At 38.8% G+C, this 23,812-nt stretch overlaps 4 protein-coding genes across 7 annotated transcripts; 1 reads left to right on the top strand and 3 right to left on the bottom strand.

The window, feature by feature from the left end:
• The first annotated feature begins 263 nt into the window (after positions 1-263).
• On the top strand, positions 264-7,609 carry LOC133741913 (uncharacterized). Of its 2 annotated transcripts, none has more exons than XM_062169624.1 (8): positions 264-517; positions 1,496-1,633; positions 1,711-1,812; positions 2,258-2,365; positions 3,625-3,720; positions 3,838-3,984; positions 4,924-4,987; positions 5,107-7,609. In XM_062169624.1, the coding sequence occupies exons 1-8, from the start codon at positions 434-436 to the stop codon at positions 7,377-7,379; spliced, it is 3,012 nt and encodes a 1,003-aa protein (XP_062025608.1). In that variant the 5' UTR covers positions 264-433; the 3' UTR covers positions 7,380-7,609. The 2 variants fall into 2 exon arrangements, with proteins under 2 accessions (XP_062025608.1, XP_062025606.1); XM_062169622.1 differs by having other exon boundaries at positions 2,258-2,428.
• Positions 7,610-8,910: 1,301 nt separating this feature from the next.
• On the bottom strand, positions 8,911-10,505 carry LOC133741914 (elicitor-responsive protein 3-like). 2 transcript variants are annotated; one of them, XM_062169625.1, is made up of 5 exons: positions 10,350-10,502; positions 10,185-10,244; positions 9,547-9,676; positions 9,316-9,439; positions 8,911-9,162 (listed from the first exon to the last, which is right to left on the bottom strand). In XM_062169625.1, the coding sequence occupies exons 1-5, from the start codon at positions 10,417-10,419 to the stop codon at positions 9,109-9,111; spliced, it is 438 nt and encodes a 145-aa protein (XP_062025609.1). In that variant the 5' UTR covers positions 10,420-10,502; the 3' UTR covers positions 8,911-9,108. The 2 variants fall into 2 exon arrangements, with proteins under 2 accessions (XP_062025609.1, XP_062025610.1); XM_062169626.1 differs by lacking the exon at positions 10,185-10,244 and having other exon boundaries at positions 10,350-10,505.
• A 7,367-nt stretch (positions 10,506-17,872) lies between these two features.
• Positions 17,873-19,952, bottom strand: LOC133706974 (elicitor-responsive protein 3-like). Of its 2 annotated transcripts, XM_062132518.1 has the most exons (5): positions 19,809-19,952; positions 18,820-18,879; positions 18,520-18,643; positions 18,306-18,429; positions 17,873-18,182 (listed from the first exon to the last, which is right to left on the bottom strand). In XM_062132518.1, the coding sequence occupies exons 1-5, from the start codon at positions 19,876-19,878 to the stop codon at positions 18,141-18,143; spliced, it is 420 nt and encodes a 139-aa protein (XP_061988502.1). In that variant the 5' UTR covers positions 19,879-19,952; the 3' UTR covers positions 17,873-18,140. The 2 variants fall into 2 exon arrangements, with proteins under 2 accessions (XP_061988502.1, XP_061988503.1); XM_062132519.1 differs by lacking the exon at positions 18,820-18,879.
• Positions 19,953-21,515: 1,563 nt separating this feature from the next.
• Positions 21,516-22,877, bottom strand: LOC133707508 (elicitor-responsive protein 3-like). The gene is made up of 5 exons (XM_062133080.1): positions 22,703-22,877; positions 22,529-22,588; positions 22,128-22,251; positions 21,897-22,020; positions 21,516-21,774 (listed from the first exon to the last, which is right to left on the bottom strand). Exons 1-5 carry the CDS (start codon positions 22,770-22,772, stop codon positions 21,748-21,750), a joined length of 405 nt encoding a protein of 134 aa, XP_061989064.1. The 5' UTR covers positions 22,773-22,877; the 3' UTR covers positions 21,516-21,747.
• Between the last annotated feature and the right edge of the window lie 935 nt (positions 22,878-23,812).

The raw sequence follows: 23,812 nt of genomic DNA, 5'->3' as shown, positions 1-23,812 counted from the left end.
TACATCGATGGTGCATATAAATTTGGAGAAACTTTCCCCATTTAGACTCCAAATAACAACATTTTTCAGGATCAAAACATGAGCTTGATATTCAGATATGTTTTGCACATGCAGCATACCTACACTAACCATGGTTAAACTCCAACCACACCAAACCTACCTGTGGTTAGTTCAAACTTCAAAGCGAAAAGGTTGACTGCTTAGACACACTAATCCCAATCCAAAACCCATTAACACACTTTACTTGTTTTCGCTGTTACTTTTAAAATCACCCTATATCCATCTTTTCGCTTCCGTTTACTTGTTTGGGTTGGAGAGAGAAAGCAAGAGAAGCCAAAACCAGCTGAAAAAGACCCAACCTTTCATCCCAGACCAACTCTCTCACTATTCGATTCTGGCGATTCCTCACCGGAAAGCTCCCGATTCCGGCTGAATGGTGGCCACGAGCTCCCCGGACTGGCTCCCCGCTGGCTGGAGCGTCCAATTCAGAGCGCAGAACAGGGGTCGCAGAACTGCGGTAACATTTTTGTTTTTTTTTGCCTTGCTGCTTCTGCTTTCTAGGGTTTCAATTACCGGCATTCATTCTCGGTTTTCAGTTCTGATGGTTTCAATTGGTTCAATTCCTTAGCTTGCGGTTGTTGAGTGAGTGAGTCAGTGTTAGTGAGCTGCTGCGTAGATTGAATGCTTGTGGTTTCTGATCGAGTTGATTTTGACTGTGGTGGTGTGTTTAGCGTCGTGCGATTTCTATTTGCTAGCTGCATGTTAGATGGTGATGATGAATCAATGATGACAATGATGGCTGTGTGAAAAATGTGTGTTTGGATGAAGAAATGGGATTGCATGTCGGTGAAAGTATTTGGTACTTTTGCCTTGGTAGATTTAGGATTGGTGTTTTGGAGTAATGAATGCACATTAGGGAGATGTTAGTACTATTACTGATTTGCTCCGTGACAAAAGTCTAGTTCGTAAAGGAAGAGTTTGTTGGTTTTTGGGATTTTGGAACCTCTCGAATCTGTATCGTTTCTTTGTGCATCATTTTTAAAACTAAATTCTAGACAGTTTTAGTTGGTGATGACTGGTGACCCAATATAAACTGAGAATGCTCTCTGGGCTGAGTAGAATTGGAGTGCATCACGGTACTCGCTGAACTCTGGGACTTGAAGCAGTTGCAAAATGATTCTTCTAATTCTTTGTCTCACTTATTCTAATTTATATGATCCTTTCTCTTTCAAACAAAAGGAATCTAAAGGAAAGCAAAAATTTTACCACTATGTTGGTGGATAAATTGTACCCTCTATCTTGCCCTTTCCAGTCTTCGTAACCAAATATAGCAGTGCAAATAAAAGTAGGTCACGTTGGAAGTGGAAAAAGTAATTACCTTCTGTAGTAAATTGAAGCAAGGGAAATATTACTGAACCAATATGGGCACTTTATAATCAAATATCCTGTAGTAGTGCTAATACTAGGCACTCATATATTATTTTGGCATTTGCAGATTTACACAGATTTGGAAACTGGGAAAAAGTTCTTCTCCAAGGATGATGTTATACGCTATACTAAAAAAGCCACCAACCGTGGTGAAGAGCCTCAGCGTACAAATACCAAAAACCCCTCAGATAGAAGTCATTCGCAAGTGAGTCTCTTTTGGCCTTTCTTGAGATTTTTTTGTTACTTTCATTTATTTAGTTGGTCATTATTTGCTATCGACAGCTGGCAGCAAACACAGATGAATATCCTGAATGGTTGCCAGATGGTTGGAAAGTCGAATTGAGAACTCGAAAAACTGGCATTCAAGTTGGAAGGGAGTACAAGGTATACACGTATTTGAAGTTACTACTTTGGGTATATTGCCATTGTTATCTACTGAATTTGTACTTAACATCTTTATTATTATTATTTTCCATTCCTTGGTATATGGTTATCATTAGTGGCTGCCTCTTTGAATTTGACCTCAGGACTCCTAGAATCATTACATCTTGGAATCTTGTCCTTATATCAACGCCTAAATTCTAGTATCTAGTTTCATCATCCCTCCAAAAAGTGATTGTAATTATTTTTTATTCAATCTGGGGGTTAAGTAATACTTTGTATGACAATTACAAATGTAAAAAAAAAGGGTGTGCTTATCTGATGCTACTAAATACTAATTTACTATTGAAGTTGATCATAGATATGAAGAAAGTATGAGGATTCTTTCTAATATATGATGACTTAAGAAGTTAAGCATGACTCAGATTCTCTTTATTTCTTATTGCAGTGTTACATTGATCCGTTGACGGAATGTACATTTTATTCCAAGCCAGAGGTATTTCGATACCTGAAAACTGTAAAGCGCAAGAGCTGCAAATCCAGAAGTCACAAAATGGTAAACCGCAAGAGATGTATAATCAAAACGAAGACTATCACTGCCGTGCAGTTGCCAAGCAAAGTTTGTTCCCTTTGATGTTATGATTATTAGCATGCTTGCTTAATTGTTTGGATGGAAAATCAAATTAAAATAAAAACAAAAAACAAAAATAAAAAGATCAAGAAAGAAATCTTTATGAATATATTTTGACCTTGCGAGATTTATGAATTAGGACCCTGCATCCAGAAGAAAGTGAAAGTAATAGCTAATCTAAGCAATTTTCATTGAAAGCATGTTAGTTAAGAACAAGCATAAGTAGAGAACACTTGACATTCTATGTGATATTATATTTTAAGGATAAAAAAAGCATATGCAAATCATGATTAGATGGTCTGCATTTTTCTTTTCTACAATTTCACTTCACGCTTCGATGGATAAAACATTTACACGTAGAAAATAGAAAATAAATTATTCTAAAGTGATCCTATTCTCACTTCTCATATGGTTAAGTTTTTTGCTCAGGCTATTAGAGCTGGGTCCTTAAATGTATAGAAACCTAATGGAAGTGGTATAGAAAAGTCATAACCCCACTTTATACCATGATTGCTGAAATCGAGAGGATTGAGACAGGCGTTTCTGATGACATACTAGCTTTATGGGATTACTGGAGATAGAAATAATTTTTTTTGAAATTTCAACTCATTTGTCCACTAATCTGTGGTGATACCTGAACAGTAGTCCAACATGCTACTTCACAATTAGATCCTACCAATGACTACGGTGATTAATCTGAGAGTCCATCGTGCCAAGCATCCAATTGCTGAAATTGATCCATCTCCTTGTTCCTTCATAGACTTGTTTTGTAGCACTTTTGTTTCTGTCAGGAATTCCTGTACACTGAGGCTGCCTTTGTAGGTCAATTTATGGGTTCTTTTTTTAGTGCTGCAAGCAAGTTTGAGAGGTTGCATCCCAATTTATTCTAAATTGGCTAAGATTTTTGTTTTTTATTTTTTATTTTTATTTTTTTTAATTTTATTTTTTTTAACTGCAAGAAAGAAAAATGTAGACTGTATTTGAGAAATCTTAAACTGGCCTTTAATTGATGACAAGTCACTTCCATATAGACATACATAAGTGTTGGTGTTTGGGCACCACTTGATTGCAAAAAGTTTCTACCATGCTGTAGTTTCAAGATCATTTCTTTCTGTATTTAGAAATTTCATATTATAACATTTGTTAATTAGGTGTGCTATTCTGATTGTTGATATATATATTAGGTTGTGGTTGAGAAGCATAATGTGGAAGATTTACCACCAGGGTGGATATTGGAGGTCAAAGTTAGAAAGGTTGCAAATCGAATTAGAAGAGATCCGGTATAAAATAGTTACTCTGATACATATTCCAGTTAATGTTAATTCTGCTCCTGTTATGTTGATTAGTTCTACAGTTATAAATTTTATATTAATTTTTTTGGTCTATTGCGTATACAGTATTACACTGATCCAGTGCATGGATATGTCTTCCGCTCCAAAAAGGAAGTTATCCGCTACCTACAAACTGGAGAGACCAGTAAACATACAATCAAACCAAAGAGCATGGGCACCAATGATCTAAAGTTGACTGATGATGAAATTGCAGTAAGTGCAAATTTGTTTTTTTTCAGTATCATTAGTGTTCTCTTTGACCTCGAATTTAGTTGTTCTCTAATAACATCACCAATATGTTTTCTCTTCTGGTTTTCTGATCATATCAGTTGTGGAAGTTATACCTTGTCAGTAATCAGAATAAGATGTTGTATACCTTGACAACTTGTGTTGGAAAACATATAAACAAAAAACCAAAAACAAAAATCTTAGCCAGATAAGTTGTGTACACTGGAAACTAAGTTATGCACATTAGTTATATTCTTTCAGTTTATTAAATGACTAAAATGTCTTGAAACATTTTGATACCTGTTCCAAGTTAAAATAGAGTACTCTTGGAATTTTGGTTGAATAATGAGTTCTCTATATATCGCTGATATTCTTGGTTCTATAGACTAATTAGTAATGATGCTGAACTTATAAAACCCTACATGTTCCAGTACTGCAAAGGAATTAGGCACTGACAATATTCTTGCATTGTGGAACTTTCTAAATGTTGATAATCCTGCTTAAAACATATAACTTATGTGTTTTTCTTAGTTGTTTAGGAACATTGGTTCTGCTTTCCTAGCACTCTTCGATGTCGTTACAGGGTCAAGTTGATAGATACTCACTTTTTCAGCCCTCACAATAGAATTACGACAGCCATAATTAAAGCTGTTGGACTACCTTTTATTTCACTATTATTTTTCTTTCCTTGTCTCAACTAAAAAAAGGTGTTCAGTGAATGTCCTCAGTAGATGCCCTTAACAAATGAAACCAAGGACCTCACCATCATAACTGACGCCTATAACCAGATCAAAGTGGGAGCTTCAGAGAAACTTCTTTTGTTGATTTTCCATTAATAATGTGCACTTGAGAATTGAACTTTAAATTGCACTTGGTTTTCCATTATTTATGTACTATATTAATTCTTCTTTGCTCTTATTTTAGCTGTCATCTGCAACTAAAAAGCAAAAATTGAAGCACCCTGTCACCAGGCGGCAGCTTTCTGAAGGTGAGAGGTCAACAGATAACATAATGTAGAAATAATTGTCTTATCATGCTTGACTCCAACTAATAAGGGCAAATGACAAACCCCTGATATCTAACTACAGTTTTGACTTGCCACTACAGCTAAAAAGAGTTATGAACCGAGTGGCCTAGACTTGCAAGAAACTGAAAACTCCAAATTGCAAGACAAGAGGCCCACTGAAAGCATATGTGCTTTGGCTCCAGTTACTGAGGTTATCCTAGAGAAGCATTTCACTGAGAATCTGGTTGAAGAATGTGTAGAAACTAAGGGAGACTGTTCCCCAAGATGGTCATCACAACCAAAAGCTGAACCATCTAGCAAACACGAAGGCAAAAGGTCATCACAACCGCAAGCTGTACTCTCTAACAAACGTGAGGCTAAAAGGTCCAAGTTGCAAGACAAGAGGGTAACTGATGATAGCAAAGTTGCTTTGGCTCCGACAGCTGAGGCTGTCCCACATGAGCATTTAAGTGAGAGTGTGGTTGAAAATTGTGCCAAAACCAAGGAATATTGTTCTCCAAGCAAGTCATTACAGCCAAAAGCTGAACTCTCCAACAAGTGTGAAGATCCTGGCAAAGTGGTTTTTTCTGAAGATGACCCTGCTTTGACTCCTGCTGCTAACACCTTGAATAAGAACTCACATATGAGTCGGATGGAAAGGAGAAACACCAGGAGATCCCAAATAGATGCAAGAAAATCGAAACAGAAGGAAAAGCTTAATTTGCCACGTCGGTCCTCAAAACGACTTGCTGGGCTTGAACCAGAGCCAGTAAATAGCCTGGTTTCCACTGTACAGGCTCTTCAAGTTACAACTAGAAAGTCTAGTAAAGGTGATGGCAGTCGAGATGCCGGTTTGGCTTTAGATGGTTTTGTAAATAGAGCATCTCAGCAGCTTGGGGATGCATCAGAAACAGAGGTTGCACATCATACTATAACTGGAATAATATCTACAGTACAAGGAGAGCCATTGAGCAAGATCAAGAGGCCATTTGATGGTCTTGAAGTACAGCCTGTAGATACCATGGTTTCCAATGAACAAACTCTTCACGTTGCAACTAGAAAGTCTAGTAGAGGTGATGCAAGTCGAGATGCGGGTTTGGCTTCAAATGATTTTATCAATGGAGCATCTCTGCAGCTTGGGGATGCATCAGAACCGGAGGCTGCACATGATAGGTTAACTGACATAAACTGTACATCACATGGAGAATCATTAAACAAGGGCAAGACGTTTCTTGACGACCAAGTGGTTCCTAAAGAGCAACATCATAGGCTGGAACCTGAGAAAATGGATGCTGAGAAGCCTGGACCAGAGCTCTGCTTTCTGTTTGGATCAGACCCATGCTTAGAATTTGCCTTCAAAACCCTTACTGGCGAATTGCCAATAGCTGATGCTGTGGATAACGAATCTATTTTGAAACCTGCAGCTGATACAGTGCAAAAAGAGAACACACTTGACATTGGGCGCTGCAGTAGAAAACCAAGGGCAATTTCGAACAAATCTAAGAAAGCTAAAGAACTTAAGTTACCTCATCGGACTTCAAAACGGCTGGCTGGGCTTGAACCTGAGCTGCTGGCCAAACCTATGTCCAGTGAAAGAGGTCTTCGAAATGCAACGGCAAAGTCCTGTAGAAGTATAGCCCTCCCAGCTGTAGATTCTGCACATGAATCATCTCAGCAGTTTGAGGCTGGGCAAGAGAACAAGGTTGCTCATGATTTGTGTACTGTTATAAACCCTTCAATTCATGAGGAATCATTGAACAAGATTGAGAAATCTCTCAAGGACGAACCTGTTCCTGAGGAGAAACCCCGCGAGTTGGAAATTGAGAAGGCAGCTGTCGAGAATCCAGTGTCACAGTTTTCATTCCCTTTCCTGGATACTTGGTCTGATCCATGCCTTGATTTTGCATTTAAGACCCTTACAGGTGAAATTCCGATAGAGGATGATTTGTTTCAGGGTTACTTTCAGGAAAACCTTGTCACCTCTCACAACCAGAGAGATAGCTTGGCACTGCCAGATTTTGGCTCACCTAACGTTTTCCAAAGTGACATATCACCTCAGTTCGATGCACCAGAACAGTCTGTCTCGGCCCAATTGTTTCCCATGAATTCTTCTTTGCCACCTGCCGGAAATGTGAGCTTGTCAAATTGCAATGGTGTTGGGTTCGGCCAACAGTTGTCCACGAATTCTTCATTTCTGCCTGCAGGAAATTTGAGATTTTCAAGTGGCAGTGGGGTTGGTTCAGGCCAACATTTATCCGTGAATTCTTCATTCTTACCTGCAGGAAATGTGGGCCAGCCAAATTGGAGCGGGATTGGTACACAGAACCCTTGCTTAGCAAGCAAAAAGGATTTTCATGGAAAGGTGAAATCCTAAACGAAAGGTAGCTCCTTTCTGTAATATTAGACAGCTTCTAATCCTCTATACTCGTAGAAACTTGTTAGCTGTACGTCTCTTGTGATGTAGCTAAAAACTCGATCTGAATGTAACTTTATTTTGTACAATGTGTCGGTGCCGGATTTTGCTCTGTATCTAAAACTGAACTGCTGTAGGTACTGACAGATAAATGGATCTTGGTGCTGTTAATGAAAACCTTTTTTAAGTTGTTCTGCATATCAATTACTAACATCCTTAGCCGACCTCCACAAACTGAAATCATGCTATTCTAGTCTGAAGGGTTTTGGCACAAATTGCATTTCTGAAGGGTGCGATGATGTAGATCACATCAAATTCGAAGTTAAGCTTGCTTAGGTGCGATCAAGGGTGCCTTTAAAATCCTCCTCTTTTCTCAGGTTTGTGTTGTTCGTTTCTTGGCCGCCCCATTTGCCAAAGACTTACTAGGGTGATTATTGCCATTTTCTTTTACTGGCAGCAGGCCAGCAGGGTGCCATTTAACAAGAAGAAAAGGATTATTGCCATTTTCTTTTACTGGCAGCAGGCCAGCAGGGTGCCATTTAACAAGAAGAAAAGGAAGGTTTGAAAGACTATTTGATGGATGACTAGTACATAAATACAAAAAAAAACAAAAAAAACCCTAATGGTTGTTTCTCTCGTCTCTCCCGAGGAATAGCCGCCACTTCCCTTTTCTTCTCTCCGTCCGACGGCGCGTCGCCTTGATGTCGTCGTCGGACGGGTCTTCTTGGTCTCCTGCTGTTCTGCTCCCCCTTCGGGTTGGGTAGTGAGAGTGGGGGCAAATAAGTGCCCTGGATCGGGTCCGATCTGGAGCATCTCTAGCGGCTTGTGAGACGATGGGTGAGGTCATGCACGCTGGGTTCGAGCGGTGGAGGAGGTGGATGTCAGACTCGTCTGGTTTCACAGTGGTCTTCTCCTGGTCGTGTGGTCGATGCTCCTTCCGATTTGGCTGGAACTTGAAGGACGATGGCTTCTTCCTTCTTTTCTGGACTGGATCGACGTGGTGGATGCAGGTGACGTTGGTGGTCGACAGCGAGTACTCCGGCGGGAATCCAGGCGGGTTTGGCCGGGTTCATGGTTTGCGGCTGATGTGTTGGGCCTCATCTTGAGTCTCTGTTGCTGGGCTAGGGCAGGGTCTGCTTTGTTGGGCTCTGTTTTCTTTAGGGTTTTTAATCTAGATTTTTTAGATTTAAGCTTGCATTTTTTCTTTTTTCTTGTTGGGCTCTGTTTGCTTTAAGAATAATATTGGGGAAGGGTCTTGGCTGTGTTCGGATCCTCCCTAGTAGTGTCAAGGTTACTTGAATCATTGGAGCTTAATCCTATGGTTACATTATGTTTTGAGTAGTCTAGGGCTTGCTTTAGGTTATTCATTCATGGCTCTCTTCTGTCGTTGCCCGGAGTCCGGGTGAGTCATTTGTAATGTTTCCTACTTTACTATTAATGGACTGACACCCCACGCGTTCAAAAAAAAAAAAAAAGTACATAAATACAATGCTTAAGCAGAATCCCTCAAGAGACTTATTATTAAAATGTATTAGTGATTGAACAGCTGAAACCTCCCACGCTTTATTCTTCACACACCCTTTATTCCATTTCTATAAACATAAATAGTTACTGTATCGAGTAAAATTACAAACATCAGACCACTAAGCAATAAGTACTGGTATGCGTATTCTTTCGATCCACCATATCATCACTCATCTTCCTGTTCTTCCTGATCTTCCTGTTCTTCATCATCATTGTTCTCCTGAAAAAGATTGAGGATAAATATGTAAACTACTTGGTTTTATGGGAAAAAAAAATGAAAATATTATTACCATTGGCAAGATACATGCTTGATTTAGTTTGACATGTTGTTCTGCTAAACTATCAATCCGTGCGCATAAGAGAAAAAAATTACCTCTGGAAAAAAAGCCATGGAAACGGTAATATCTCCATAGGCTTCATCTCCCCTAAATACCTCATATTCAGTCGCCCCAATATCCGCTTTATACCCCGTCTCAAGTAGTCCTTCTATTGAAATACTGCAACAATTGTAAAAACAAGAAACTTTTAGATTGAATATCCTTCTTTAAATAAAATAAAATAAAATAAAAAATAAAAACTATATATATATATATATACAACATACCTGCAATATCCAGGATCATCATCATTTCCATTCTCATCCTCGTCTATTACCTGAATCTTGAGATCATCAATGTCATCATCAGCTATGGTGAACTGAAATTTCTCATTCCACTCTGGATCAGAATTGTCACCTGCAAAAATGTTCTTATTTTATTTTTAAACTAGTCTGCAATCACAATCGCATGTGTAAGAAAAATTTTAATTGTAAAAAAAAAAAAAAAGTTATCTACAAAAGAAAATAGATCTATTATTGTAGAGAGAAAATAGTGGGAGAGAAAAGTGGAGGCTTTCAATTTTCTTAATAAAATCTATTTTATAATTGTCCTATTTACCCTTATAATTTAATTTATTGTCAAAGTTTTTTAATATTTCAGGGTTAAATCTGTCAAAATTTTCAGTTTTGGCTAACAAAGCATCTTCTCTTAATAATAGTATAGATATATACATATATCATAATAATTACCGATACGTATTGTTAAGAAAGAAAAAATTACCAGTACGTATAAGTTTTAGTAGGATGTACTCCAAACTTAGTTATATATCTCAAAGAGTTCTATAAGATCATATGAAGAATTTAGGAATACTAGAAACCTTACATTCTCGAGTCCAAAAAGAAAAAAGAAAAACACGATAACTTACATTCTACGGGGTCAGTCCTATTCTCCTCATCTTTGTAGCTGGCGATGCAATATATATTACCTATCCCATCAACAGCAGAAGTTTATATTCTTATTTCTCAAACACGGGAAAATAACAATAATTATAAGAGAAAATAAAAAGGAAAAGAACAGCAATAACACTTACCCGGTTTGTCTGTATTTTTAAGACCCCTTCCACCAAAAATAAAAATTTCAAGCATCCCTCGAGGCGCCATTTTTTCAGGAAGATGAAATGTACAAATCTAAAGGTGAGTGAGGACGAAGTTCCGAAAAAGACTTTTTAAGTCTCAGACAATCATAAAAATTAAGGGATGAATGGCTTATATAATAGTGACCAACATACACAGCCTGATTTGTAGCCGTGAAAGCCAAGTCAAAGTAACCCCAGGGTTAAGTTTCAGGTAGCGAGGAGAAGTCGGGAAAAAATTGTAGGAGTAAGATAGATCAATCATAATTCACGGTCTTCATCTCCTGATGTAATAAAAAGAATGATTAATTACATTTTACCCCACCCCCGAAACGATAGGGTCATTTTCAATTTCATATCCAAGTATCAAATTTTATCATTTATATACCTCAACTTGCCTCAATTAGTCATTTTTCATAGTTTCTGTTATAAAAAACAGTTTGATGCTGATGTAGTTGTTAACTCTTGACATAGATTAGAAAATAAAGAAAAAAACAATCTATTCAGAACCCAAATCTTCCCAAATTCCCAGCCCCTACTGTAGAACCCTTCTCAAACTCTAATTCCTCTTAAGCTTCCTTCTTCACGTAAATGTATGTACAACTAAACGCTTTCTTCCTTTTTCATAAACCATCTAGCTTCCTCTGTGAGGAAGATAAACCAAAGTCAAGAAGTTCATGGCATGAACAACAATGGCAGCCTTTCATTTGCCTCCAACCCAGATTCACATGCTCACAAGCACAAAAGCAAAATCCCATTGCAAATATTCCAAATATATAGAAACCTGCTACTGCTACAAGATCTACAAGCCAACACAGATGGTGGATTCAAATTCATCTTCCGCTTCAATATTGAAACCCGAAATCCACCACAATTTGAATCTCAAATAAAAAACCAAAAAATGCCCACTTGCCCAGTGATTCTATCAGGCTCTTCAACCAAATAAACCCAGTTCTCTGAGTCCTACTACCTACATCAAATTCCAAACTTTAAAACTCAAATTGAAAATCTGGGGATGATCGAAATAGGAAAACTGAGAGGAGTAGAGAGAATGGACCGGTTAGCGACGTAGATGGAGGAGGTGACGAACATGAAGACCAAGAGACTTGAATTGATCTGGAATTGGAAGACATTTCCGGAGAGACGGACGCTCGATTTCTTGTTCTACATTCTCTCCACACCATTTCTGAACATGCATCAATTTGCTCAAAAGATCAATATGGGGTTTTGGTGAAGGAGAAGATTCGGAGTTGGGGTTTTGTTGGGAGGGTTCTACACAGTGCCATGTCAAGAGTTAATTAATGGACACTTCACCACTTAACAATCACATCAGCATCAAACTGGGTTTTGTAATAGAAAATATATAATGACTAATTGAGGTAAGTCGAAGCATGTAAATGATAAAATTTGATACTTGCGTGTGAAATTGAAAATGATCGCCTAGTTTGGAATATAAAACATTATTAATCTTAAAAAGAATGGCCAAGTCAAAGTGGGTGCCTGCAAAAGTGAAGCCCTCCAAGCTGTAGAATCTGCACATCAAGTATCTCAGCAGTTTGAGGCTGGCCAAGAGAACAAGGTTGCTCATAATTCGTGTACTTCATGAGGAATCATTGAACAAGATTGAGAAATCTCTCAAGGACCAAGCTGTTTCTGAGGAAAAACCCGGGAGTTGAAAATTGAGAAGGCAGCTGTCGAGAATCCAGTGTCGCAGTTTTTTCATTTCATTTCTTAAATACTTGTTGCATGTGATCCTTGCCTTGATTTTGCATTGCAGATAAGAGACCCTAACAAGTGAAATTCCGATAGAGGATAATTTGTTTCAGGGTTACTTTCAAGAAAACCTTGTCACCTCCCAACCAGAGAGATAGCAATTGGCACTGCCAGATTTTTTAAAGTCCGGTACATGTGGTGGTATGTCCTGGTGTAATTGGCTCATATAATTTGTACTTATTTCTTGTTGGTCTATTAATTTAATTTAATTTTTTTTTTCACCTCGTGCAATGTATCAACCAAATTCGAGTGATATTATTAGCTCGAACTACCACAAAACAATACCACATGATAGTCCGGACCATTGAATAATTACTCCAGATTTTGGCTCACTTAGCTTTTTCCGAAGTGACATATCACCTCAGTTCAATCTTCAATGCACCAGAACAATCTATCTCAGGCCAACTGTTTTCCCATAAATTCTTCTTGCCACCTGCCGGAAATGTGAGCTTATCAAATTGCAATGGGGTTGGGTTCGGCCACCAGTTGTCCATGAATTCTTCATTTCTGCCTGCAGGAAATTTGAGATTCTTAAATGGTAGTGAGGTTAGTTCAAGCCAACATTTATCCGTGAATTCTTCATTCTCACCTGCAGGAAATGTGGGACTGCCAAATTGGAGTGGGGTTGGTACACAGGACGCTTGCTTTCGAAGCAAAACGGATTTTCATGGAAATGTGAAGTTTAGGACGAAGGGTAGCTCCTTTCTGTAATATTAGACAGCTTCTATCCTTTAAAGTTTAAACTCTTAGAAACTTGTTAGCTGTATGTCTCTTATGATGTAGCTATAAACTCGATCTGAATGTAACTTTATTCTGTAAAATGTGTCGGTACCGGATTTTACTATGTATCTACAACTGAACTGCTGTAGGTACTGACAGATAAGTGGATCTTGGATTCTTGGTGCTGTTAATGAAAACCTTTTTTTAAGCTGTTGGGAGTATCTGATCTTGTGCTTATCAATCACTAACATCCTTAGCCCACCTCCACAAACTGAAATCATGCATGGTATTCTAGTCTGAAGGGTTTTGGCACAAATTGCATTTCTGAAGGGGGCGATGATGTGCAAGTAGAAAAGAATACTTCAATTCAGGGTTAATTCGATAATTCTATTCATCCCACAATGAGGGTATATATATAAGTACAAAGGAGTAGTCTAACTCTAATAGGAAACAATCTTTCCATAATTACAGGATATCCTAATTAAATAAAATCCTAATTACATACAGATTTACAGCGATTCTACACTCCCCCTCAAGTTGGTGCATAGATGTCTATCATGCCCAACTTGTCAACTGAGCTGTCAAATACCTTCCTGGACACTCCTTTAGTAAGAACATCAGCTAATTGCTCCTCTGAGTTTACAAATGGAAAGCGAATAACCTTTCTGTCAAGATTTTCTTTAATAAAATGACGGTCAACCTCCACATGCTTTGTTCTATCATGCTGAACTGGATTATGTGCAATCTCAATGGCAGCTGTATTATCACAATGCAAATCCATAGGCTTTTTAAGCTTGTAACCCAGGTCTTTCAAGACATTACGAATCCACAATATTTCACAGACTCCGTGTGCCATACCTCGGAACTCAGCTTCTGCACTTGATCTGGCAACAACTTTCTGCTTTTTGCTACGCCAGGTGACAAGGTTCCCTCCAACAAAAGTGAAGTACCCAGATGTAGAACGTCTGTCAGTTTTATCACCAGCCCAATCTGCATCTGTGTACCCAACAACTTCCAATTCATCTTTTTTCTGAAACAGTAACCCTTTACCTGGCGCCATCTTCAAGTACTTCAAAATACGAAAGACTGCATCCATATGCTCTTCACTAGGACAATGCATAAATTGACTAACAACACTCACAGCATAAGCAATATCAGGTCTAGTATGTGAAAGATAAATCAACCTTCCTACAAGACGTTGATACCTCCCTTTGTCAGTTGAAACTTGATCAGGATAAATAGCAAGTCTGTGATTCATCTCAATGGGTGTCTCCATTGGTCTGCAGTCCAGCATCCCTGTTTCAGCAAGTAAATCAAGGACATACTTCCTTTGTGAAAGCAAAATCCCCTTCTTAGACCTTGCAACTTCAATACCCAGAAAATACTTCAGTTGTCCCAGATCCTTCATTTCAAACTCCTTTGACAGATATTTTTGCAATTCATTCATCTCTTTCAGATCATCCCCTGTAACAATCATGTCATCAACATACACAATAAGAGCTGTAATCTTACCATTCTTGCGTTTGATAAACAAGGTATGGTCAGAATTGCTCTGTCTGTACCCAAAGGCTTTCATGGACTTTGAAAATCTTCCAAACCAAGCTCTTGGAGACTGCTTCAGGCCATACAAAGACTTCTTCAATTTACACACCTTGCCAACATCACTTGGGTAATTCTAAACACCTGGGGGCATATCCATGTACACTACTTCCTCCAAATTCCCATTAAGAAACGCATTCTTCACATCAAACTGGTGCAAGGGCCAATCTTTGTTTGCTGCAAGTGAGATTAGAATCCGGACAGTATTAATCTTTGCCACAGGTGCAAAAGTCTCCTCATAATCAATCCCATAGCGTTGTGTATATCCTTTGGCAACCAACCTCGCTTTGTATCTATTAATAGTTCCATCTGCATTAAGCTTCACAGTAAATACCCAACGACATCCTATAGTCTTCTTTCCAACCGGCATAGGTACTAGCTCCCATGTTGCATTTTTCTGAAGAGCTTCCAATTCTTCATTCATCGCCTTTGTCCATTTTGGATTCATCAATGCATCCTGCACGTTACTAGGAATAGATACAGTAGATAATTGATCAACAACAAGTGCATGTGACCCAGAAATCCTATGGTTAGACATAAAATTAGCTATAGGGTATTTAGCTTTGGCTTTGATATCGGGTTCATATTGTTTCTTAGGAATTCCCTTGGTAACCCTTTGTGATTTCCTAGGTTCAACACTTTCTAACCCAGAAGACTCATTAAAGTTTAGGGGTACCTGAGGTGGATCATTTTGACTGGGATCTTCAGTTGGTGGGGCAGAAGGGGGAATATCTTGTGTGTGAGCTTCGGATACGTCTTGATTTTGTTTCAAACTATCCAGAAAAGTCGTTTCTTCTGTCTCGGAATTCACAACGCTCTGTTCGGCAGTTTCAGCAGTTGCATTCTCTGTTTCGGAATTCACAACACTCTGTTCGGTAGTCGCATTCTTTGTTTCGGAATTCACAACACTCCGTTCGGCAGTCGCATTTTCTGTTTCGGAATTTACAACACTCTGTTCAGCAGTCGAATTTTCTGTTTCGGAATTTACAACACTCTGTTCGGCAGTTGCATTTTCTGTTTCGGAATTTCTACCTTCAAATCGTTCCTCCAAATCTTCCAAGTCTTCAAAGACATCAAAATCAATAATAGAACAAGGATTCCCTTCATAACCTCTCTCCCCCTGAAGGGAAGACTGAGAAGCTCCCCCGGCCCTGAGTAATATGGCTCAGATTCACGGAATGAAACATCAAGAGATATATGTATAGTGCCAGTAAGAGGATCATAACATCGATAACCCTTCTGGAAGTCAGCATAACCAACAAATATACACTTACGGGCACGGGGATCAAGCTTGCTACGTTGAGGCTTGGGAATATGAACATAAGTTGTGCACCCAAACACCCGGGGCTCCAAATTAGGCATAGAAGGGATGGTCAAAAGTGTATGAAGCTTCTGATGAGGATTCTGAAACTCAATCACCCGTGAAGGAGTACGGTTGATAAGATATGCTGCTGATTTCACTGCTTCGCCCCAATAGGACCGAGGTACATTCATGCCAAACAAGGAAGCACGAACAACTTCCATCAATTGCCTGTTCTTCCGTTCTGCTAAACCATTCTGTTGAGGAGTATAAGAATTGGAGGTTTGATGACGAATTCCATGTGACCGGCAAAACTCAATCATAGGGCCATTCACAAACTCTCCACCATTGTCAGACTGAAACACTCTGATGGATTGTTGATACTGAGTTGCCACCATTTTGTGAAATTCGGTAAACATTCCAAATACATCACTCTTATTCTTCAGTAATGACACCCATGTCATGCGAGTGCAATCATCAATGAACGTTACAAAATACCGAGCTCCAGAAAGAGAAGGAATTTTCGCAGGACCCCAGACATCGGAGTGAATCTTCATAAAAGGAACAGGACTTTTATTAAGACTTGGTGAATATGAAATACGGTGACTCTTGGCCAGTTCACAGATGTCACAGTGGAAATCCAATTCACTAACAACTGAAAACAATTGAGGTTGCAACTTCTTAAGATAACGAAAGGATAGATGACCTAAACGGCGATGCCATAACCATACAGCTTCCTTCGCATTCTCTACCCCGTTGATCTGATTAGCTTGTCCCAAAAGATGCTTCTGTTTCTTTCCAGTCTCTGTCAGATCCAGATAGTATAATTTCCCCCTTCTAACACCATAACCAAGAATCCGTCGAGTCAGAATGTCCTGAAACACACAGAAAGACGGATAGAAGGTCACAATACATGCAAGAGCTAAAATAACTTGACCAACAGACAGGAGATTATAAGCTAGTGATGGAACAACTAAGACAGATTCAAGGGTTAAGGTATCAGATAAAGCAATAGAACCTTCTCCGGTGACCGGAGTTGGAGTACCATCAGCAGTAGAGACAACGTCTTGAGGGGAACGTCTAAGGTTTTTCACAAGACTTGGGTCATTGGTCATATGGTCAGATGCACCTGTATCAATTATCCATGTACTATTAAAAGTAACCTTACCCTTCATACCTAACTGCGCTACATTAGCGGAGGCATTGTCTAGGTAAACTTCCTCTTTAGTAGCAACAGCGGCCTTGCCCATATTCTTTCGCGGTTTCTTGGTGAAGTCCCACCAATCAGGCCCTAGGGTAACCAATCACTTCATAGCACCGCTCCTTGCTATGACCTAACTCCCCACAGATAATGCACCTTTTGTTTGCATATGGATTTGGTTTACCTAGAGGACGGTGTGGAAAAGGTCCTGAGAAGCCTGGAGGAGGACCCTGTTTGCGTTGGGCCATAACAGAAAATTCGGTAGTTACCGAATGCCCCATAGCCTGTTTCTTTGATTGCATCATTGAGGAATTCATGATTTTCGCAAGATTGGATTTTCAAGGGTTTCAAGATGGATATGAATGTTTTGGAAAAAAAAAGGTAGGGTGATGGTGGTTTGAAATTCAGGATGGTTTGATTTCAACGGTGGTGGTACGCAGCGGTTTGTGGTGTTCTTCGGGATTCAAGGTTCAGGATTCAAAGGATGCAGCGCAAGTTCAAAGGATTGAACCTGGCTCTGATACCAAGTAGAAAAGAATACTTCAATTCAGGGTTAATTCGATAATTCTATTCATCCCACAATGAGGGTATATATATAAGTACAAAGGAGTAGTCTAACTCTAATAGGAAACAATCTTTCCATAATTACAGGATATCCTAATTAAATAAAATCCTAATTACATACAGATTTACAGCGATTCTACAGTGCATCGCATTAAATTTGAAGTTAAGTATGCTTAGGTGCGATTAAGGGTGCCTTTAAAATCCTCCTCTTTTCTCAGGTTTGTGTTGTTCTTTTCTTGGCTGCCCCATTTGCCAAAGAATTATTAGGGTGATTATTGCAATTTTCCTTGACTAGTAGCAGGGTGCCATTTAACAAGAAGAAAATAAGGAAGGTTTGAAAGACTATTTGTTATACATAACTACGTACATACATACAATGCTTAAGCAGAGTCAGTCAAGCACAGAATGAAGAGATTATTACAATGTATTAGTGATGGAACAGTTGAAACCTCCAAAACGGTAGCGTCTTGTTCTTCATCCCATCTATTCCATTTCCATAAACATATATAGTTACAGTATCAAGTAAAATTACAAACATCAGACCACGAAGCAATAAGTCATGCCAGTATTCTTTCTATCCACCATAGCATCACTATTCATCCTCTTCTTCATGTTCTTCATCATCATGGCCCTCCTGAAAAAGATGGCGAATAAATATGTAAACTACTTGGGTTTAAGAAAAAAACAAAAAAACCTGAAAATATTATTACCATTGGCCAAACTATTAATCCGTGCGCATAAGAGAAAAAAAAATTACCTCTGGATGAAAAGAGAGGGCAACGGTAAGTTCTCCATAGACTTCATCTCCCCTCCATACTTCATATGGAGACGCGTCTGTTTGCGCTTTGTACCCTGTCTCAACTAGACTATCTATTGGAATACTGCAACAATCGTAAAAACAAGAAACTTCTACATTGAATATCCTTCTTGAAAAAAAGGAAAAAAAGAATATATATTTGTATACAACATACGAGCAATGTCCAACTTCTTCATCAGTAACGTAATCCCCGTCATGGACCCGAATCTTGAGATCTTCAACTGAACCAGCTATGGTGAACAGAAGTTGCTCATTCCACTCTGGATCAGTCCCATCACCTGCACAAACGTTCTTGTTTTATTTCTTAATAGATACATATATCATAATAATTACAGCTACGTATTGTCAATAGGTATAAATTTTAGTAGGATGTGCTCTAAACTTGGTTATATATCCATTACATTCTGGATTTCTGGTATCCAAAAAGCAACAAAAAAAAAAATGGCTAACTTACAATATATGGCGTCCGTCCTATGCTCTTGATTTTTGTAGTTGACGATGCACATTATTTTACCTATTCCATAAAACAACAGAAGTTACATTTCGTGACTCTTCAGAAAAAAACCCTAAGAGAGATTTTCTCTCTCACCCTAGCTCTCTATGGCGCCCTCGCCTCCTCTTCTCCTAGCTTTCTTCTCTACTTCTCTCACCCTCAACCCTCACTCAGCCACATGGCCTCCATTGATGCTATCACCGCTAGCTGTGCTGCCTCCCTTGCGCTTGCAAAGGGAGGTAGTGCTCCTGATCTGGGGAGAATTGGTGGCGGCCCTGTTCGTCGGTCTTCCAAATCTTTTCTGATTGGGAAGCCTCTGACCTGCCGACCGGTCAACCCTACGGTCTTCAAGGCTCACCTCCTTTGTACCTGGATGGATGTCACTCTGGTGATGTTGAAGAAGAAGTCGGGCAAGCTACTTGGGAGTAGGAACAAGAATCATCGCCCTAGCAAGAAGCTGAATGTCGCTGCTTTACGACTCTCTTACCCTGCAGTTACTGGTATTGATCCCAGCCCTAGTGACAAGGGCAAGGGAAAGCTTTAGGCTTTTCCAGGTTTCCTTGCCTAATACTAGAAGTTGAGTCTTCTACTACTTTCATCTTAGTTTCTCTAGTTGTACACTAATTGAGGTCTCTAGGCGGCTATGTTACTACTTCATGGGAAGTTGGTAGGGAGGATTTTCTTTCTTGTGGTTAGGCTTAATAAGTGAGCGAATGTGTTAACAGTTAGGGTCACCTGTCCTTTGTCTGGTAGCTTATACCATTTATGATTTTGGTGTAAGACAACATTTGATGTACGTGCCTTCTGGGCATGAATAAATGAATGAAGTTATCTATTTTCTCAAAAAAAAAAAACAGAAGTTACATTTCGTTGTGTCCCCAAAACGGGGAAATAATAATAACAATAACTATAAGAGAAAATAAAAGGAAAAGAAGAGCAACAAAACTTACCCTCTTTGTCCGGGTTTGAGAGATTCCTTCCACCAATAACAGAAACGTCAAGTACCCCTCGAGGCGCCATTTTTTCAGACAGAAGAAATATACAAATCGATCTAAAGGTGAGTGAGGACGAAGCTCCGAGAAGGACTTGGAGTCTCAGACAAGAATGAAATGTAGGAGATGAATAGCTTATATAATTGTAACCAGCATACACAGCCTGATTTGAAGCCGTGAAAGCCAAGTCAAAGTAACGCCCAGGGTAAAGTGTCAGGTAGTGAGGATAAGTCGGAAAAATTCTAGGAGTAAGATAGATGGATCATAATTCATGGTTTCCATCTACTGCTGTAATAAACTAATAAAAAGAATGACCAAGTCAAAGTGGGTGCCTGTAGAAGTAAAGCCCTCCAAGCTGTAGATTCTGCAGACTTCATGAATCTCAGCAGTTTGAGGCTGGCCAAAAGAACAAGGTTGTTTATGATTCGTGTACTATTATAAACCCTTTACTTCATGAGGAATCATTGAAAAAGATTGAGAAATCTCTCAAGGACCAAGCTGTTTCTGAGGAGAAACCCCGGTAGTTGGCCGGAACTTGAGGAGGCAGCTGTCGAGAATCCAGTGTCAAAAAATTTCATTCCCTTTCCTGGATACTTGGTCTGATTCATGCCTTGATTTTGCATTTAAGACCTTACGGGTGAAATTCCGATAGAGGATGATTTATTTCAGGGTTACTTTCAGGAAAACCTTGTCACGTCCTAGCTCTTACAATCAGAGATATAGCTTGGCACTGCCAGATTTTGGCTCACCTAACATTTTCCAAAAAGTGACATATCACCTCATTTCGATGCACCAGAACAATCTGTCTCGGGCCAACTGTTTTCCCAATGAATTCTTCTTGCCATGCCACCTGCCGGAAATGTGAGCTTGTCAAATTGCAACGGGGTTGGGTTCGGCCAACAGTTATCCACGAATTTTTCATTACTGCCTGCAGGAAATTTGAGATTTTCATGTGGCAGTGGGGTTGGATCAAGCCAATCATTTATCAGTGAATTCTTCATTCTGGCCTGCAGGAACTATTGGTCAGCCAAATTGGGGTAGGGTTGGTACACAGAGCCCTTTCTTAATTGGGAGGCAAAAAGGATTTTCATGGAAAGGTGAAGTCCTAAACGAAAGGTAGCTCCTTTCTGTAATATTAGACAGCTTCTAATTATTGATCCTTTATACTCTTTCGAAACTTGTTAGCTGTATGTCTCTTGTGGCATAGCTATAAAATCGATCTGAATGTACTTTATTTTGTAAAATGTGTTGGCCGGTACCGCATTTTGCTATGTATCTAAAACTGAACTGCTGTAGGTACTGATAAATGGATCTTGGTGCTGTTAATGTAATGAAAACCTTTTATATATAAGCTGTGGGGAGTATCTGATCTTGTGCTTATCAATTACTAACATCCTTATCCCACCTCCACAAACTGAAATCATGTTATTCTAGTCTGAAGGGTTTTGGCACAAATTGCATTTCTGAAGGGTCCACTGATGTGGATCGCATCAAAGCTGAAGTTAAACTTGCTTAGATGCGATTAAGGGTGCCTTCAAAACCCTCCTCTTTTCTCAGGTTTTTGTTATATACTCGTTTCTTGGCCGGCCCATTTGCCAGAGAAATATTAGGGTGATTATTGCAATTAGCAGCAGGGGGCCATTTAACAAGAAGAAAATAAGGAGGGGTTGAAAGACTATTTGATTGATAACTAGTACATAAGGAATCACTCAAGCTCAGAATAAGAGCCTTATTATTACAATGTATCATTAATGGAACAGCTGAAATCTCCAAAACCGGAGCGTTTTATTCTTCACCCCTTTTATTCCATTTCCATAAAAAAAGATAGTATCAGTATCATCAGATTACGAAGCAATAAGTACTGATCTGCTTATTCTTTCCATCCACCATATCATCACTAATCTTGATCTTTATCATGGCCGGGCTGAAAAAGATGAAGGATATATATGTAAACTACTTGGGTTTAAGAAATAAGAAGTACAAGAAAATATTATTACCATTGGCCAAACTATCAATCCCTGCGCATAACAGATAAAAAAACATTACCTCTGGATGAAAATGGAGGGCAACGATAATTTCTCCATAGGTGTCACCTCCCCTGGATACATCATATGGATGGGCCTCGATTTGCGCTTCGTACCCCGACTCAAGTAGGGTGTTTAATGGAATACTGCAACAATTGTCAAAACAAGAAATTTCAGATTGAATATCCTACATTAAAAAGAGAAAAGGAAAGGAAAAACTATATGTATGTATATATATTTGTATGCAACATACGAGGAATGTCCAACTTCTTCATCAGTAACGTAATCCCCGTCATGGACCCGAAGCCTGACATCTTCAACTGAATCAGCTATGGTGAAAAGAAGTTGCTCATTCCACTCTGGATCTGTCCCATGACCTGCAAAAACGTTCTTCTTTTATTTCTCAATATATATATATATATATATCATAACAATTACCGGTATGTATTGTCCCAAAAAAAATAAACAATTTCCAGTACGTATTAATTTTAGTAGGATGTGCTCTAAACTTGGTTATACATCCCCGAAACTAACAAGAGAGAGTTCTATGCGGTACTAATATATAAGATCATGTCAAGATATAAGGGATACTAGAAAACTTACATTCCCGTGTCCAAAAAGAAAAAAAAGGAAAAAAAAAAAAGGATAACTTACATACTACGGGTTGGGTCCGATGCTCCTGATCTTTATAGTTGACGATGACCATTACTTTACCTATCCCATAAACAGCAGAAGTTACATTATGTTGTATTGTTGTATCCCAAAAACTGGAAAATAATAATAATTATAAGGGAAGATAGAAAGGAAAAAAAGAGCAACAAAACTTACCCACTTTATCCGGATTTTTGAGATTTCTTCCACCAATAACTGAAACGTCAAGGACCCCTCGAGGCGCCATTTTCTCAAAAGATGAATTGATGAAATGTACAAATCGATCTAAAGGTGAGTGAGGACAAAGTTCCGACAAAGTTACAAAGTACTTCGAGTACGTCTTAGACAAGAATGATATGTAAGAGATGAATGGCTTATAATCCTTATATATTTGTAACCAGCATATACAGCCTGAGTTGTAGCCGTGAAAGCCAAGTCAAAGTAACCCCCAAGGTTAAAGTTTCAGGTAGAGAGGAGAAGTCGGAAAAAAGCTTAGGAGTAAGATAGATCGATCAATCATAATTCATGGTTTCCATATACTGGCCAAGTCAAAGTGGGTGCCTGGGTGGACACAATGTACGTACATGATGGTTTATTGAATCACTGTATATATGGTCCGAATTATAGATCATAGATTCTAACCATTTGAAATCTGTTCATTTATTATCATCATCATCATCATCAATGAGTAGTAGAGATTTGAATTTGATATCTCATTTACTATCGTGAAGAGTAATCCAATAATTAGACCAACTAATTAAATTTCGGTCTAACCATTCGAATGTAGCCATGTAGGTGGAAGAACGCTCATCACTCATGCAAATGGTAGAAATTTCATTGAGTTGACCCCAAGAAAATTGAGCATTAGGCATGTTTTACCATAAAAATATAATTAATTTTAAGGACATTACTTCGTTAACCAGACTTGGTTAGCCTAGGCTGACCACAACCTGTAAGGGATAGACACTTGTCCATTTAAACAGATTTTGTCTGCAGCTCACGGGACATAACAGGGGGTCTTTCTTCATATTATTATTTGATATATTAATATAATATTTTAAATGGACATGTGTCTATCCCTTACTGGCTATGGTCAGCCTAGGCTAACTAAACCTGGTTAGCGAAATTACAAGTTTAAATGAAATGGAGTGTCATATCAAATCGTAGCGCTAATCCCTCTAACCAATATTTTTGAAGATTAAATATGAACTTTTTTTTTTGAAGTAATTACGATTTCATTCAAAGCAAACACAGACCAGAATGACACAATACATAGTTCCCACATGA

This window comes from Rosa rugosa, chromosome 4 (genome assembly GCF_958449725.1).
Source record: "Rosa rugosa chromosome 4, drRosRugo1.1, whole genome shotgun sequence".
Lineage (NCBI taxonomy): Eukaryota > Viridiplantae > Streptophyta > Magnoliopsida > Rosales > Rosaceae > Rosa > Rosa rugosa.
The sequence above is the reverse complement of the archived record's forward strand: the minus strand, read 5'-3'. Positions and strand labels throughout refer to the sequence as shown.

Bases quoted from the DNA above. Each gene is read 5' to 3' on its own strand.
- LOC133741913 (XM_062169622.1), top strand. From the start codon at position 434: ATGGTGGCCACGAGCTCCCCGGACTGGCTCCCCGCTGGCTGGAGCGTC. The intron at 2,429-3,624 runs GTTTGTTCCCTT...TATATATATTAG, and splicing joins CCGTGCAGTTGCCAAGCAAA to GTTGTGGTTGAGAAGCATAA. The intron at 3,721-3,837 runs GTATAAAATAGT...TTGCGTATACAG, and splicing joins ATCGAATTAGAAGAGATCCG to TATTACACTGATCCAGTGCA.
- LOC133741914 (XM_062169625.1), bottom strand. From the start codon at position 10,419: ATGGCGCCTCGAGGGATGCTTGAAATTTTTATTTTTGGTGGAAGGGGT. The intron at 9,677-10,184 runs GTAAGTTATCGT...ACATTTTTGCAG, and splicing joins TAGGACTGACCCCGTAGAAT to GTGACAATTCTGATCCAGAG. The intron at 9,163-9,315 runs GTAATTTTTTTC...AATCTTTTTCAG, and splicing joins CCATGGCTTTTTTTCCAGAG to GAGAACAATGATGATGAAGA.
- LOC133706974 (XM_062132518.1), bottom strand. From the start codon at position 19,878: ATGGCGCCTCGAGGGGTACTTGACGTTTCTGTTATTGGTGGAAGGAAT. The intron at 18,644-18,819 runs GTAAGTTAGCCA...ACGTTTGTGCAG, and splicing joins TAGGACGGACGCCATATATT to GTGATGGGACTGATCCAGAG. The intron at 18,183-18,305 runs GTAATTTTTTTT...CATCTTTTTCAG, and splicing joins CCCTCTCTTTTCATCCAGAG to GAGGGCCATGATGATGAAGA.
- LOC133707508 (XM_062133080.1), bottom strand. From the start codon at position 22,772: ATGGCGCCTCGAGGGGTCCTTGACGTTTCAGTTATTGGTGGAAGAAAT. The intron at 22,589-22,702 runs GTAAGTTTTGTT...TTTATGGGATAG, and splicing joins CAAAAATCCGGATAAAGTGG to GTAAAGTAATGGTCATCGTC. The intron at 22,021-22,127 runs GTATGTTGCATA...CAATTGTTGCAG, and splicing joins GAAGAAGTTGGACATTCCTC to TATTCCATTAAACACCCTAC.